General features: G+C 40.5%; 1 protein-coding gene across 4 annotated transcripts in view; it reads left to right on the top strand.

Moving 5' to 3' along the window:
• Positions 1–17,778, top strand: part of PLCE1 (phospholipase C epsilon 1) — a 333,975-nt gene that overhangs the window by 244,172 nt on the left and 72,025 nt on the right. For 3 of the 4 annotated variants that reach the window (XM_079138532.1, XM_079138530.1, XM_079138531.1), the window contains exons 7-11: positions 1,263–1,468; positions 9,234–9,909; positions 14,400–14,582; positions 15,641–15,758; positions 16,330–16,486. In XM_079138532.1, coding sequence (XP_078994658.1) covers positions 1,263–1,468; positions 9,234–9,909; positions 14,400–14,582; positions 15,641–15,758; positions 16,330–16,486 — 1,340 coding nt within the window. The remainder of the gene's footprint in view (positions 1–1,262; positions 1,469–9,233; positions 9,910–14,399; positions 14,583–15,640; positions 15,759–16,329; positions 16,487–17,778) is intronic. The other variant, XM_079138533.1, reaches the window with a different exon arrangement.

Raw genomic sequence — 17,778 nt, 5'->3', positions numbered from 1 at the left:
GGAATGCCTAGAGATGGGATGAAGAAGGTCAAGGGAGAGGGTTGCCTTTTCCAAATCAGTGGGAGAAAGAATGAAGCAAGTCAACACTGCCTTCTTTCCGTGCCTTGTGGGAAGACGCTCAGAAAGCCGATGCCTCATCCAAAGACGCGCTCCAGGCTTTGGTCCCAGCTGCCCCCGCTTCTCCCAGGCCCACTGCTTCCTGTTCCTGGAGTGGAGAGGATAGTGTGAGCTTGGCCTCAGGGCATTGGGCATTGGAAAAGGGGGCACTGAGCAACGGGAGAGATATGAAAATCTCCCTCCGGAGTGTTTAAAAAATGAAGCAAGGGACTGAAAAGATTTTTTTTTTTTTTTTTTTTTTTTTTAGAAAAAAAGAGCTTTACAGAGATTTTGAGGAGTCCCATATCTGGAAGTTCCAAATCCAAATCTAGGGTCATTCTCACCATTGTACCAGCATTCACCATCTATAGTCCACACCCAACCTAGCAAGAGTGGAAAGACTGCTAAAACCTCATACCAGCATCACCCCGTGCCAGTGCCAGGAAGACTTGAGACCCCACCCCCCTACCCCAGCAGGTACAGGCAATGCCACTGGCTGACAGCTCTCAGGTGTATCACCTGTGATAAGTGCAAGAAATAGAGAAGGCTGAAATTGAGCCAAGCTACACCCACACCAGCCCCCTCATGTCCTAGGAAGAGGGGAGCCCACATCTCTGGGCCCAGCTGCAGCTCTCACCTTTGTTGGGTGAGGTTTTCTCATCAGAAAACAGATAAGAGTTTTAAAACCACCCAGGTGCCACTGTCCTACTGAAGAACATATGAGAAATAAAGTAAAAAGGCACTATTTCTTAATGTTTTCCTTGGGCCCTGTCATTTCATCTCGTTTCGTAGCACGGTATACTTTCATCATGGTGTTCCTTGACTCTCAGTACAAGGATAAAATAACTCTGCCCTTCCTCTGTAAAGTGGCTAATGTTCTCCCTAGGGAGCTCTGAAATAATATTGCTTTTTGTGTTTTAAATCGGAATGGAGTGTTGACTCCTACAGGGTCTAAAGTCGTCTCAGTGGAAACAAGTTCGAGTTTTGATATTTCACGTGGTGAAATGAAAAAATGTTTTTCCTGGAGGTTCTTGTTTTCTTTCCAATAAAATAGGCACAAATGCTGTTATTTATTGCTATTATGATTTCGTTTCCCTAGCCAAGTAGGTTATTCGGACATATTATATTAAGTTGCAATAGAAAACTCTCAATATATTTTCCTGTAGTTCGTAGCAGATTACAGTGGACAAGATAATTTCTTGCAACGAGTGGGACAAAATGGCTTAAAGAATTCAGAGAAGGAGTCCACCGTCAACAGTATCTTTCAGATCATCAGGAGCTGCAGTCGAAGTCTAGAGACGGAAGAGGAGGACAGTGCCAGTGAAGGGGACAGCTCCAGGAAAAACTCCCTGAAGGATAAAACCCGATGGCAGTAAGTTTTTCATATGACAAAGGGGCACAGAGCATTTCTTCTTTTTTATTTTTCTATTGACAGTCTTTTCCCCACTTTGGTTTAGTTTCACGTGCACACATATCAAAAACCCACCACCTGGGCCCCTATGCCATGCTTCCTTATCCTCAAACCTTACCAATTCTGAATTAGAATTCACCTTTCTTGTTTTGCTGCTTTGTCCTAAGACTAATGCTCACAATTTGACAATTTAACTTCTTGCCATGTGTAATCCTTGTTTTTTAAAGATGAAGATGAGCTGATAATTTTTAAATTTATTTTTAACTAATACATAAAAACAAAAAAATCATAAGTATTAATAGGGTATCTGTTATCCCTTTCTAAAAAGCCTAGGTTGGGCACTGTGTCACACACCTGTAATCCCAGCGACTCAGAAGACTGAGGCTGGAGGATCACAAGTTCAACGCCAACCTCAGCAAAAGCAAGGCACTAAAGAACTCAGTAACAACCTGTCTCTAAATAAAATACAAAATAGGGCTGAGCATGTAGCTCAGTGGTCGAGTGCCCCTGAGTTCAATCATCCCAGGTACAAAAAAAAAAAAAAAAACCCTAGGGTTATCCTGCCATTTTTTAAAATTCAGCAAATTAAATTAAATTTCAAAGTATAAACATGATCTTTTATTCATTTCATAGTTTTCGTAGCAGTAGTTTTTAATTAATCCTTGAACAGGGTGCTGGGCTGGGTAAATAAAAAATATTTTGGTAGGTTGGGGGTAATACCCAGAAATCAGCACTTTTAGCAGCTTTGCCCAACCTCTGGATGATTCTAAGTCAGGAATTCAAGGTTCCCACTTTGAGAAATACTGCTCCATGAGGTGTTTTAAAGTTGGCCCTACTAATTCAGGGGATCTGATGCTTAGTAATTGTTCTGACAGCTTATCAGTGGACACTGCAGCCCAATCAGACCTGCTTATCCACAGCCAAAAGAAACAAAGAAGTCAGTGCTTGGGCATCCCTTATCTTTCTTCAAGGTCTTTCACTCATGGTTAAGCCTAACCTCAAAGGCAGAGGCTGGCCCAGGGGAGGGACAAAAACTATTAGGTCTATTGACTTTGATATCTTTGATGTCAAAGGCTTTATTTGTAATCAATACTCATGTCTCATGCCCTGCCAGCATCCTGGAGTCCCACATGTGTGTTTGTAGGTTTATAAGCCATTGCTACTCATTTTGCAAAGCGCGTGCGTGTGTGGTGTGCGTGTGTGTGTGCGAGTGTGTGTGTGTGTGGTTTGTGTATAGTCTGCATGTACTTTCACTGGGAAGGACAGTGTTTTTAGAAGGTAATTTCTTTAGAGTTGTGCTAGATTCTTAAGATTGGTTGTCAATACAGAAATGAATAACTTGTGTCTGAATTTCTAATGCTATTAAGGAAATAAACCTAATTTCCAGATTCCTCTAAAGCCTTTGAGCTTTCTTCCAGACCTCCCTCCCTAGCTCATTCCCTCAGAGGGACTATGCTCCAAGATTGTTACTGTTCTTACCTCAGGGTCTAGGCCTTAATGTTTAAATAGCTTGCGGATATCACATACCTTTTTTTTGTTGTTTCATTTTATCTCAGATCAGTGAACATCTGAATGTCCTCTCAGTGACAGGTTGCTGACATTAGTGGCAATCTATGCATAGAGAAGACCATCTGCAGAGAAGCACATCTACCCAGGAAGCATCTCATTGTCATTTAAGTCCTTAATCTCTGCCTATCCCATCTGCCCTTCTCTCTATATAGGTATCTATGTGACCATCTAGTTGCTTCCACAGAAGATTTTTAGGCATTTATAAGAATAAATATAAATAATTCATATTAAGGAGAAGGAAAATAAAACACCCAAAAAATGTACATTACATTGTCTGTATAATGACTAAATTATGTTCCAAGATCCTTAGTAGTCAACAGAAAAAAGGGAATCCTGATTCATGACAAAGTTCACAAGTATTTTTTTAAAAAATCAAACAGTTGCTTGGGCGAAGTATGTCTTCTCCTCCTGGTAAGATCGGGCTAAATTCCATTCTCAGATCCTACTCTTAAGAATACATCATCACTTCATGTGGAGTGGGCTGTGTGTTTGTGGGTGTGTGTGTTATATACAGATATCAACTTTCTGAAGTACCTTCAGGAAGGCCCCTTTGGACCGAGTGGCAGAGACCTGGACTCTGAGCTTTCTTTTCACCCTCCTTTGCCCTCCCTTCAGCTTCCTTCAAGTGATAAATTTCTTCCATCATTCTATCCCTCTCATTAATTATTTTAATTTCAATTTTCTGCTTATTCCCATGTCCTAATCATTTTCTCATCTACATCCCAAGAACATTCTCCTCTGCTGCCCATTTTCCAGACCCTGTTGTAAGCACTCTTAGAAGGGTGAAAAACACAAAAATGCAAATATTTATTTTACAAAGCCTGTGAAGTCATATTGAAATCCTCACTTTGAGACCTTTGTACCTAAGTACCAATAATAGTTTCCTTTCTCCAAATAACTGTTTCTCTGAAAGGAACCTCTGGTCACACATAGGAGGAGGAGAAGGGAATGTTTAATGGAATTCACTGAAGCCAGATCAGCAAGCACTATTTCCCTGACCATCTGCCTCTGCCTGGGAATCCATTCCTGATTCAGAGCCCTACGTTAGAATGTCTAATGCAGGACAGGAGGTGGCAAACTGATTTGCAGATCCCAACAAGTCAGAGGAACTGTGCTTCATTGATTTGACTGTAATGAAGAAAAAAATAACCTCCAGCCTTTGTTCATGTGGCAACCACCAGCTCTGTGAAAAATTTTATCAAAGAAAGAAAGATAAGCATCACATGGGCCTGTAGCTCATGCAGGCTGTAGGGTAGGGAGGGCCTGGGTGGTGGTAATGAGGTGGTAATGGGTTCCTCCCAAACTCTCAGCTACCACAGTCCTGCCAGAAAACCCACTGCAAGCACTCACAGAAACCCCAGAAAAGTGATCATAGGAAGTTCAAGATCTCAACAGTGGAGAGAATCTCATAATGTCAATGGCATCTTAAGGTAAACGTGGCTAAACTCTATAGATGAAGAAGTGGTACTCAGAATGCTGAAGTCCCTTGCCTAAGTAAAAATAGCAGAGCTGGACCATAAGTCTGATCATGTGCTCAGTCGCCGGGCCGGACCCTTTGTCCCACAGTAATTGAGGCATTTCTTTTGACAGGAGAGGGGCTACCCCTCAACTTCCTTTCATATCTAGTTCGCGTGGGTCAGGAACATCTGAATTCTAAAAGCATCCCAGTTATATTTTATATGGCTGCAAAACTCACTTATAATAAACTTTATTTATTTACCAGCAACAAGAATAAATAAGCTATATCTGTATATATGTAAGTCATGGAAACAGAAGAGCAGCATGTGAGCCCATTGGGGAAAAATGGAAATGGGGGTATGAAAGATGATGGAATAAGACAGACATCATTACCCTATGTACATGTATGATTACATGAATGGTGTGAATCTACATTGTGTACAACCACAGAAACGAAAAGCTGTACCCCATTTGTGTGCAATGAATCAAAATGCAGCCTGTAAAAAGAAAAAAGAAAAAAAAAAAGAATATAAAGTTATGGAGAGAAAAGTGCTGGTTCTCATTCTCACCATCTTCAGCACTGCTGACCCTCACTCACTGAGGTGCCGTAGCTCAAGAAGGAGTCGTACATTTGGAGAAATGGGATGTAAGAAGATAATGAATTCAGACAAACCCTTCAAATGGAGGCTGCTGGAACTGGTCAAGAGATCTAAACTTGCAGTCACATTGCCTGGGACTGTCTTGATTGAGTCTTACTATCTGTGTCACATGGGTGGGTCAGCCTAACCTTACTCAGCCTCTGTTTTGACATCTGTAAAATGGAGGTTATGATACTACTTCAGAGGGTTGACCTGAGGATTATTTGAGACAGTGCATGAAAATCCAGCAAAGTGAACAGCATATCATAAGTGCCATAGAAATGGTGGCTCTTGTGATTAATGTCTGCCATCCTGTCCTCCAACTGCCAAGCTGAAGTTCTGGGGGTGGTCACATTAGCACATGGTCATATTGCAGGAGCACAGTGACACTCCTCTCCCTTCCTGGAGAGAGCTGCGTTCTTCGCCCTCCACACAACCTCTTAGAGACTTGCTGGGAAGATGATCTAATGTCGCAGGGACGGAAAATAAGAAAGCTAAGCATAGGAAAGTTGGGTATCTGAGAAAATAACTTTCAGGGTTAACCATAGACACACAGGCATACAGATGGATGCACAAACTAAACAATGGTAGCAAGCTAATCATTTATTCTCCAAAGGAGATGGAGTACACAGGTCCCAACTTTGAAACCACCCACCTCACAACATCCTTTGTATACAACTGACTGCTTCAGCCCAGGCTGGACCTTAACATGATCTCCCTCCTCCTTTGCTGGGGACACGCAGGACCTTCTGTCTCTCTCTCTTCCTGTCTCCTTGGCCAACACCTGCTTCTGTGACTTATAATAAAAAGAGTCATTTTCTTACTGAGTAAAGGATCTGTTTAGGTTAATTTATCTCTTGAATCACAGTTTGAAACATGGACATCATTTTCACAGAGAAGTCATATTTGTATGGGTGCTTTTGTTCTATAACATTGACTTTGTAGACACAATCTAGACAATAATAATATTAGCAATATTTATACCACTAATATTTATTGAGAGCCTACTTTTCAGCAAACTCTGGTCTAAACACTTTACATGTATTAACTTATTTTATCTTCATAACATTTTCATTTTACTCAGGAGCTTGCAACTGGCAGATCCAGGATTTAATTCAGGCAGGAAAACCGCGAAGTCCACACCCTACCCAATATAATTTTAGAGACTTCCTGTAGTTGAGAAAGGGGCTAGGTTAATTAAAAACTAGAATTTTCCTGAAAAGTCCTTTAGAAACACTAGATTTTTATTACTTATTATCAAGTCATTTGAAAAAGTTGATTTTTTTCTATCTTAAAACATTAAATTGAGGCTTAATTATCACTTGATGATTCATGTTCAAGTAATGATTTTGAATTTGTAGGAAGTAATGAACACTTGCGAAGAAAATATAGAACCAGGTTGGCAAATAGCCCTTTGGCACCTAATATGAGATTTTCATCATCAGAACATTAGAAAAGTGTTTGACTGTTAATTTATGGTTCCTAACTAGAGGATGCTGTGGAAGTCTTTAGGAGTAAGATAAAAACCTTCTCTCTATTTGCACTCCTTGATCTTCTCCCTAATGCATATGACCTAAGTGTGAAGAGGTTGTTTCTTTGCTGACTAACCATGTCTTTTATCTTTGGCTAATGTTGTTGGTTCCTAAACAACTCGTAAGTTTCTACCTTACTCCTTGTAGACCCACAGAAAATTGTCTTCCAAGAGAATCAGGCATAAAACTGCACAAAATTCACCCTGTCATCTAAGAGACAAAAAATATTGCTAGTTTCCTGCTTGAAATGAACTAATTTCATTACAAGCAATTGTCAATTTTATTTTGGAAATTAGTCCCTGGAAGAATGCTCTTTAATGGAATTATTACCATCTGGCATTAGATTTTTTTTTTTTTTTGCATTCTAAAATAAAAACTGACCCCAAGAAAGACAGTGTCCCCTCTCTCCCAGCTTCCATCATATCTGAAGGCAGAAGCAGGCTCCAGAAAAGCCATCTAATTTATCTTGCAGACACTACTTTTTATGATGTCTAGTTTTTCACAGGAAAATGCCTGATTTCTCACAGAACTTAAATGGAATTGAGAAATAGCATTTCTCATGCTAAATTAAAATCAGAAGTTCTGTGTTGAAATTAACATAGGTTGTGTTTTAATCATGATTGGTGCTCACCAACCGAATCATTTTTGCTCTTATAAAAAACAAAGACAACAAAAAGTGTGACCTGGAGAATGTGGACATGGTCCCAAGCGAAAAATTTGGCAGTGCCCTCTGAAGAAAACCCCTTTAGGGTAACAGCTGGGCTGATTATTCATGAGGAGTGGGGGAGAAGTGGAAGGAATGAGCACTGGTCTCCTGATATTGACTCATAGTGGTGCACTTTACTGAGCCAGCGCTGTGCTGTTTTCCAAGGGTAATCTTATTCCATCTTCAATGTTGCTCCATGAAATGAGCACTGTATTTTTGCCATTTAACAGATCAGTGAAATAAGGCTCAGAGAGTTCAATTGTTTTGACGAAGTCACATAGCAAACAGGTGGTACAGTTGAACATTAAGCTCAGGTGACTCCAGAGGGTGTGTTCCTAACTACTAAATGAGTATGAAGCGATCTTGGAGGTGAACATAAGCATTGACTTTCCAAAAGCAGTTTCAGAGGTGTGGAGCTATATTATACAAGAAGGATTTTCTTTCTTTTCTTGTGAAATGTAAAGTTAAGAAAAATGCACAAAATATAATGTATTTGCATTGGCACCCAGACCTTGGATTCGACTACCATTCTTCAATAAAAAAAGTAGGTTCAGAAAACCTAGTGATATTGCTCATTTCTTGCCCAGAGGCTGTAGGCTGCCAAGTGCCTCAAGACAATGAGAACCTTCCTTCCCAGAGACATGTGGATCAGCTCCTTCATGATGTTATCTACCACTCTGCTGGTAATGTCTGTGGATCAAAGAGCAGACACCTTGATTGATCTTACAACTATTGGCAAGTTCCTACCAAGGTGGCCAGATAGAATGTAGGCAATAAGGTCTCTCTTGCCTTTCCCCAGATCCTCCTGATAATCCATGCTCCTGATCCAGGGAAGGGAACTTGCTAAACTTCCCAAGTAGATCAAGCCTTCGTTTGTTTTTTAGGTGTGGGGGGGGGGCGGGTACCAGGGATTGAACTACTCAGGGGCACTTAACCACTGAGCCACTAGCCCTTTTGTTTTTAAGACAGGGTCTTGCTAAGTTGCTTAGGGCCTTGCAAAATTGCTGAGGCTGATTTTGAACTTGCAATCCTCCTGCCTCAGCCTCCTAAGTCACTGAAATTATAAGCATGCACCACCACACCTGGCCAGACAAGGCTTGTGTGTGTGTGTGTGTGTGTGTACACATACATACACAGAGTGAACATCTAGGTTTAAGTCTTGCATAACTGGCCACCATGACCATATTTCCCAATGAAACTCATTGCATTTTATTTTTAACATAGGTACTTCTCAGGCCAGCATATTAAGTCCTTTTTTTTTTTTTTTTTTTTTTTTCTGCCTAACTTAGCACAAATGTATTCAGGTCATGACTTTTGTGATTTAACTGGAAGGCAAATAAACCTACTCTATCCCAAGTTCTAGAGTCAGATAGACCAGAATCTCATCTTGGTTAGCCCTCTTCCATGCTGGGTAATCTCAACTGCCTCTTTCTGAACCTTGTTTTTTTCACAGACTAAACAAAATAAATAAAACTTACTTAGCAAGTAGAACAGGTTTAATGCAAAACTGTACATAAGGTTTTTAACATCGTTCCTGACACAAAAGGAAAAACTTATTATAATCAAGATTATTGTTGTTGATAATAAAAATACAATAATTCCTCTACTAGTTCCTTTCTTATGCCTATGATCAGATGCCCTGCTAAATGTAAGATTTTAGAAAGCCATTATAAAAAATTACCCAGTGACATTTAGCATTTTCTATTTTCTATTTTAATTTGAATTCATAGCGGGATGGAACATGAATTCCAATGTGAGTGAAAGCTTGATGTTGGTCTCCTTCTGATCATAAGACAGACCAAATTTGTGTCTTTTTCCATCAGGTTTATAATTGGAGATTTGCTGGACTCAGAAAATGACATCTTTGAGCAGGCCAAAGAATGTAATCCTCACGGATCAGAGGAGTCACAGAAGGCCTTCGCCCACGGGACGGAGCTCATCCCATGGTATGTGCTGTCCATCCAAGCTGACGTGCATCAGTTCCTGCTTCAGGGAGCCACGGTCATCCACTATGACCAGGACACGCATCTCTCTGCTCGCTGCTTCCTTCAGCTTCAGCCTGACAATAGCACTTTGACCTGGACAAAGCCCACCACTGCCTCCCCGGCCAGCACTAAAGCAAAACTCAGTGTGCTCAGTAACACGGTCGAGCCCGGCAAGTTCCCATTACTGGGCAATGCTGTATTGAGCGGCCTGGTGGAGGGGGTCTTAGATCTGTTTTCAGCAAAGGCGGTGTACATGGGACACCCTGGCATTGATATACACACTGTGTGTGTTCAGAACAAGCTGAGTAGCATGCTTCTGTCAGAGACTGGTGTGACACTTCTCTATGGGCTTCAGACCACAGACAATAGATTATTGCACTTCGTGGCACCGAAGCACACAGCTAAAATGCTCTTCAGTGGATTGTTGGAACTCACTAGAGCTGTGAGAAAGATGAGGAGGTTCCCTGACCAAAGACAGCAGTGGCTGCGGAAACAGTATGTGAGCCTCTATCAGGTAAGGGGTGCGGCCATCCCTTGCTCCTGAACCCTGTCGTCCTCAAGAGCAGGCACTTGGCACTTAGACCACCAGGATCCCAGCTCTGCCACTTACCAGTCCTGTGACCTTGTGCATCTTTTACTTAACCTCTTGGTGCCACAGTTTCCTTATCTATAAAATGGAAATATTAATACCTGTTTTTAGGATGACTGTGAGAACTCAGTTAATATGTGTAAAGCCACGATGTAAATTAAAATGTGTGAGAAACAGTGTCTGCTCATGGTAGGCCCTATTATTGTTTTGTATATAATAGTGATTATGCTTATTATGGTTTTTTAATCTAGAAAGAAGCCAATTAACACAAACAGTTTCACTGACTCAGGGTTAGAGTCAAAAACATTTTATTATACCTTAGTAAGGTAGCTGATACATTGGAAACCTTCCTTTTGGAAACTGAAATCCTGATTACCTAATGTGCTCTGTGGCTCTTGGAGAATCACTTTCCTTGCTGTGATTGCTGCCTCGTTGAAGAACTTTTGAGTTTAAAAGGAACCCTCCCAAATGTGTGACCATTCCTACCTGAAGTTCATGCTCACTAGGTTTAGCAGGCAAGTTTTTCAAGGTCAGCTGCTTAAGTTGAGTTTCTCATTAACCCTAAATTGTCAGGTCCTTCAACACTCCAGCTTAAAGTGGTGACAGGCCTGGGGTAAATGAGATGGTGAGGAGAGACATCAGAGTAACTAGAGTAGCATGCTTTTCAAGGAAGGAGGGGGCAGATTGCTGAGAAATTGAGTCATAAATCCTCCCATAAGGTGACACTGTTGAAATGACATTGTCAAGTTAATCATATCAAAGTATTCAGTTTTCATTTATTATGCCTTTGTATCTTGATGGGGAAAATATCTTTTCTTATTAGTATCATAGAACAATTAGAACTATGATTAAAATTACTCACATGGATGACCTCATGTACCCCTCACAGTTCAAACATGATTCTCAAAACCTTTTTCTTTCTAGGAAATTAGCAGAGACACATATAATGTCCCTTCTTTCTCCTTTCTCATACCCACAGTGATTATTCATAGAGATCATATCCTGAATAATTTGATTAATTAATTAGTAACCAGAGAGACCTCTATATTCATGTATGCTGATGCTGCATAATGCAAAACCAGTTTTAGTTAACCAAAACACCTGCTTCCTGTGTGTTCCCCTGGGAGCTCTCAGTATCTGTCAGCTACTTGGAAGAAGGGTCTTCAGGAGTTATGATGAGTGCTGATTTTTTTAATTGGGATTATTCTTCAACCTTGCAGAGTCAGGAAAAATCCACCAAACATAGACTTATGCTGGCATTGAGTTTAATTACAATCCCTGTCACAAAGCCCACGTGGTTTTGTTTCTCCAACTATTTTCTTCTCAAGTTGATAGCATGAGTGACTGGATTCATGCATAAGGTGTACTGCTTTCCTACTTACCCCGGCAGCCTTCAGCTCTTGCTGAAGGAGGCATGAGCTAAGATCAAGGACAGCAGATGAAGAGGTGAAAAGTGTCATTAGAGCAGAGATGTCCCAAGAAAAGTCCCCAGTCTAACACTGCAAACACAGCCCTGCCCTCATCCTCCACTAAGTCAGGAACCAAGACACTGCAGGGTAGAGGCCAGATAGTTCCATGTATCTCTGTCACTTCAAAATGTAGAAATGATCCTCAAAGATCATTCTATAGGAGCAACTTAAGACAGGTGCCCTGCCTTGGAAATAGACATTCAAGGTTTCTTCTGGAAGAAAAAAGTAGAAAAGGCCTACAGACCAATATAGGCCAATGTAGGCCAGTTTCCCAAATTGTCTCAGGGACGGCCAAGAAGATAGTCAATTTGTTACTTAGAGAACAAAAAGCCAAATGGATCTTTTGTTAAATGTTAAATGTCCACGTAAGATGAATTTTCCTGACTCTGAAAGGCAGAGGAATAATTCTAATTAAAAATCAATTCTCGTAATAGACCCTGAAGACCTTTCTTCCAAGTAGCCAACCACACTGAAAGCTCCCTAGGGAACACACAGGAAGCAGATATTTTAGTTTCCAGTTTCGATGAGTTAACTAAAACTGGCTTGGTTCTGTGTAATTAGCGTAATGTTAAGTGATTTATAATACATGTTAGCCCATTAAGTGCTCTGATATGTCCTAGTACCAAAAATGAAATAAAATAAACTATTTAAATTTATCTATAAGTTAAAGACATTTTTGAGAAATCGTTTAGATTTTTCCAAATTTCTGTTAACAGACCTAGAAGAGCATTTCTTTATCCCAAGTTTGGGAAATGCTTATGTAGACAATAAAAATAATCTTTCCAACATTGGAGGGAAAAAATGAAAATGAAGGACAGTAAACTGTGCAGAAACATTGAGGTGAATTATGAAAGGAAAAGTGACTGACACCATGAACTTTGGCTCCAAGTTATCCTGGGCAGAGCTGAGCACACGTAATCCTGGGTATTTGCAAGGAGCTTCAGGAAACTGCAAGGGGTAAACACAGGATTATCAGGTAAACATCTTTGGTTATAAGCAACAGAAACAGATTCTCACTATCTCGAGGGGTGGAGATTAGTTTAACAGTGTTCAAAATGTCATAGGAAAGATATGCCAAGAAGTAAGAGTATGTGGATATATTAAAAGGAATCAATTTTCTAGTCTCCACGTGAACTATTTTCTAAATCTGAGAATACTCCATCACTCACAACAATCCTCCTCACACAATAAGAAGGAAGATATATCCTTTACCCAAACAAGGTTACTGTCTTATTAAAATGAAAGATTCAAACTACATTTTATTTCCCAGAAAGCTTCCTTAAGAGATTAAACTAAGTCACCTTACCTTTTCCTGGTCTAATAGTTTGAAGGGTAAATTTTGGTCCATGTTGGGATGTTCTGAAATTAGAAAACCCAGAAGAGCAGAAGTTAATAGGGCTGATTCTTTTATGTGTAAACTGTAACATCTATTCAAATTTTAAAGACGTGGGCAAAAAATGCATAGGTAAATGTTTAATAAAACTTCCAGCTTTAGAGTACATTATTCCTTAAAGCAGTTAAAAACTATTTGCTAAAGTGTGTCCTGAAATATTTATCACAGTTTGGAGTGACTCATGGTGACTTTCGCCAGAGGTTGTCTTCAGCAGGCCTGCATCAGGTGGAATGATCTCCAGCCATGTTCTTCTCCTGTATTACTGCATTCAGGAATCCCACTCCAGGAAAAAAGATTCTGATTGGTTTATTTGGACCATGAGCCAATCATTGATCAGGAGATATTCCACTTTGATTGACAGATCCTTTGAGATAAAGTAAAATTGGGGAATGACTGGAGAAGAGGGAGGTGGATAATGGACAGGCACAAGTTACAGATGTCCCACTACAAGAGGTCACCTAAAGGTTTCTATGTCAAGTGCCCAAGTTACACAGCATTCTAGGATGCAGAAGGTAGTATTCACAACTCAAGTCATAAAATCAGATAGTCACTGAACATAAGATAAAGGAGTAAGCATGCACACACAAATTCTCTTTGTTATTTGCAAATGATCTGCAACAAAGCAAAGCACTATTAACAAGCACTTCCTTGGAACTGTAAAGGAGAGCTACCCTTAAAAGTTTTCAGGAAGTAGAGACAGTACCTGGAAATTAATTTTAAAGAAGCCCTTTTATACAGTGTGTGAAATATCAATATTGTCTTTAGTCCATATGTGGTTTTTTGTGGTTTATTAACTGATTTTGCTAACTTGTGGAGTGACTCATTGGCCATTGGTTAGTTAAATAAAGCCCTGCCATTACTCACTCAAAAGATGTCTAGCAGGGTTGCCTTGCAAGAAATGGCTATTGTAAACTACTGCCTCCCCCTTGAGTGTGTTTTGCTGCTCACAGCATCATAATCTCCATGGCGTCCTAAGTCCCATGAGCTCACCAGCCATCTTCAGATTTCAATCACTCAAGAGGATGACAGCTCACCTGTTTGAGGAGCTCCCCAGGGCCCTCCAAGGTGAATTTCACAGAGGCCACATCCCCTCCACTTCAAGTCAGACTTTCCTGAGCATCAAATTAGGTGAGAATCTACTTGATGTGATATAATAATGGACAAATAAAAGTTCACTTTCCTTGAATGAATTCACACCCTGTTTTCAACTCCTGACACGACCAAGTCCTCCAAAGGCTCAATGTGCAAAATAAATCTTAATGAATTTTCCTACAGTGTTAGTTCTGAGGCCAGGATATTTTTTATCCCAGCTGATGGGTTAAAGCACATCACTAGACCTGATCAGGATGTGACCAGGGCAGCAGGGAACCCAAGGAAGTCTTCAGCAGGGAGTCCTAAGATTCAGAAAACAAAAACACATGGGTGGCCAAGTCTTTATTCTTATGTGGCCCCCTGTGCTTTTCCCCTCTGGGAATTTACTGGGAACCATTAATACACTCACGTCCGCATTGCTTGCCCCTTCCTTATTTGTTCAGCATGTGGTTCTTTTATAGGAGGATGGCCGGTATGAAGGCCCAACCTTGGCTCATGCTGTGGAGTTGTTTGGTGGCAGACGATGGAGTACTCGAAACCCCAGCCCTGGGACATCAGCAAAGAATGCTGAGAAGCCCACTGTGCAGAGAAACAACACTTTGGGCCTAAGCACCACCAAGAAAAAGAAGAAGACCCTCATGAGGGTAGAATTTTTTTTTTTTTTTTTTTTTGGGGTGCTGGGGATCGAACCCAGGGCCTTGTGCTTGCAAGGCAAGCATTCTACCAACTGAGCTCTCTCCCCAGCCCCTGTTATTTGTTTCTTAAGCTTTATACCCAATCTTTCAGGATTATTGTGTGGTCTACATCACCACAAACTACCTTAGGTTATTTGAGCTGGGGACAAGATGGGGTATAAAACAAATGTCACGTACCTCTTGGACACCAAGTCCAGTGCCAGGAACCAAGCCAACATCAGGAAAAGATGAAGTCCATAGAAGAATACAGAGACATAAACAAAACAGTGCAATCTAAGTGACTGTCAAATCATTTGCACACTGCTATGGACCAGAGAGAAGGAAAATACAGAGCTAAGAGGCAGACAGAGAAGACGGCACAGAGCAGTTCACTGATGGGTCTTGAAGGGTGTGGAGGAGTTTGCCAAGCAGGTAATACAAAGGAAAGCAGCCTGGCAGAGGAAACAGCAGAGAGGCATGGAGTCAGCTTGTTCAGGGAAGCATATGCTGCTCTGGGTGACTGAAGCATCAATACTGTGGTGGGCAAGGAAGAGTTAAAGAGAACAGGGATCACATTATGGAGGTCCTAGAGGGCCATAAGGCTGTATGCAGAACACAATCTAAGATACTTTTTCATGATATCCTATAAATTTTATATTACCACTATAACATGATAGCATATTTGCTTCATGGCTACCTAAAAAAAAAAAAAACAAAAACAAAAAGCCCATTCTTTGCATATCTGAGGCTGCTGATAAGTAGCAGAACTTTATCTGCTTCACGATTGTGTCTGTATACAGATTCCAGGGATTGTGTGCCTCTTTTCTGCCTCGCTCCGTAAGCACTGCTGCTTTGCAGTGAAGAACAAACTGGACAGCATGTCAGGAGAACACGGTCAGCCTTAACATAGGTCTTTCGTGGCCTCAGCCAGGAAAGGAGGGTAGGTTAGCATAGAGCCCTGCCCAATTAGCAGCCGTGGTGGAAGAGGAGAAATGGGCTGGGAGACAACCTGATCTTTGTGTTCCCAGGGTGAGAGCGGAGAGGCCACTGATGATGAGATGGTGACCCGAAAGGCCAAAATGTACAAAGAGTGTCGAGGCCGGAGTGGTTCTGATCCTCAGGACACGAACGAACAAGAAGAATCAGGTGCAGCAGATTTTGAGTTTTTAATGTCATAGGAAAAAACACATTTGGGTTTAAGTTGTTGTTTAAGTATTATAGACATTCTTAACAAAATGTAAATATACTTTTTTAAAAGCCAGATGATGAAACCTAAAAGATACTAGAAAGTATCTAAGAGGCACTTCTACAAACATAATGTACTTGGAAGAAAATTGTCATATTATTATAATTCACTGGCCATTATTGGCAGGTAATAGTTGATGTACAAGATACAATTTGATGGATTAGTCAAATGATTCTCAACCCTGGTCAGATATTAGAGCTTTTAAAAATATATCTCCATGCCCTGACTACACCCAAGACTGACTGATTCAGACATTCTCTGGCTGGAACCTGGGCATCTATATATTTTTTAAGCTCCCCAAATGATTGTAATGTGTAACCAGTTGAGAATCCAACAGATTAGTCCATTCATCAAAATATTATGATCCAGAGATTGGTTTGCTCAGACATCCAGAAGCATCTTTGGTTTGTATTTGATTTCTAAGGAACATGCAATACGAGCAGTTCTCTTTTTTGTCTTTCATCCTTACAGAGGCGAATGCCATCGCTAGCCCTCCCAACCCCCTCCCTTCCAGAAGAGCCCACTCTTTGACTACAGCTGGGTCCCCCAACTTAGCTGCTGGGACGTCATCTCCCATCAGGCCAGTCTCCTCCCCTGTGCTGTCTTCTTCAAACAAGAGTCCGTCCAGGTGGGGCCTTAACATGATAAAACAGAAGGGCCCTTCCCATTATTCCAGTTGTGTGGAAGGGTACATGCTTCCAATTATCTGTGGAAAGACTGTCTCCCAGATTTTAAATGATCCTAACTTTCCTGATTTTATACTACCTTCCTGTATTCCTATTATTGCCCCTACTTACTTGAAAGACCAACCCTTCAAAGTTCAGTAGCAGTGACAAAATCCAAGCTGTGATTCTCTAAATCTGTAGTGTCCAATATAGTAGACACTAGCCACATGCAGGTATTTGCATTCAAATTTAAATTGATCAAAATTAAATTACATTTAAAAGCCACCTTCTCCATGACAGAAGCCACATTTCAAATGCTCCATAGTCACAAATAGCTAATGGTCACTATTCTGAACACTACAAATAGAGCACATTTGTATCACTGCAAGAAATTCTGTTGGCTAGTACTTAGTACTGCCTAAATGAAGAATAACTTAAGTTTTAATATAAGCTATCTGACACTTCACTAACTGGTGAAATATTCTTATACTCAGGCATGAGAAAAGTTATACATGCCTGGAGAAATGAATGCAAGTATTTAGAATTCTAAAGCTGGCATTGTACTAAATTATCATATAAGGCCTGCACAAATCTTAGACTTGAAACAAAATCTACCCTCCCAGAAGAAGAAACATGTTAAAATGAAAGACTTCCAGAGGGAACCAGAATACCACTACATCCCCCTCCAACACATATTTCAAATATTTCAAATAAAGTTAAAGAAATTCAAAGGTTTCATACAGAACCATAATAAAACAGGTGCTCTTCACCTTATCTGCAGAGGTGGATCTGAGCACACATTGACTTTGAAAATGTTAATTTTATACAAACACACACCACATACATACACTACACCCATGCACACACCACATTTATTTGTTTATATTCTCTCTCTTGCTCTCTCATTCTTGCTATTGATAAGAATCCTGATATAAATTATCTTTTAAAGGGAAGAATCTTGCTAGTCATAGTGATGCTTGCCTATAATCACAGCTACTTGGGAGGCTGAGGCAGTAAGATCGCAATTTCTGTATCAGCCTGGGCAACTTAGCAAGACCTTGTTTCAAAATGAAAAGATCCAGGGTATAATTCAGCAGTAGAGTGATTGCTGAGATCAATCCACAACACACACACATACACACACACACAGGAATTCTTTCACACAAAGTACCTTATACTTTTTATATTCACAACTGGCTCAAATGGTCCAGGGAATATAGGACTTATATTCCTATAACGCTTGAAACGCTTCTGC

This window comes from Sciurus vulgaris, assembly GCF_902686455.1.
Source record: "Sciurus vulgaris genome assembly, chromosome: 4".
In the NCBI taxonomy this organism is placed as follows: Eukaryota; Metazoa; Chordata; class Mammalia; order Rodentia; family Sciuridae; genus Sciurus; species Sciurus vulgaris.
The sequence above is the reverse complement of the archived record's forward strand: the minus strand, read 5'-3'. Positions and strand labels throughout refer to the sequence as shown.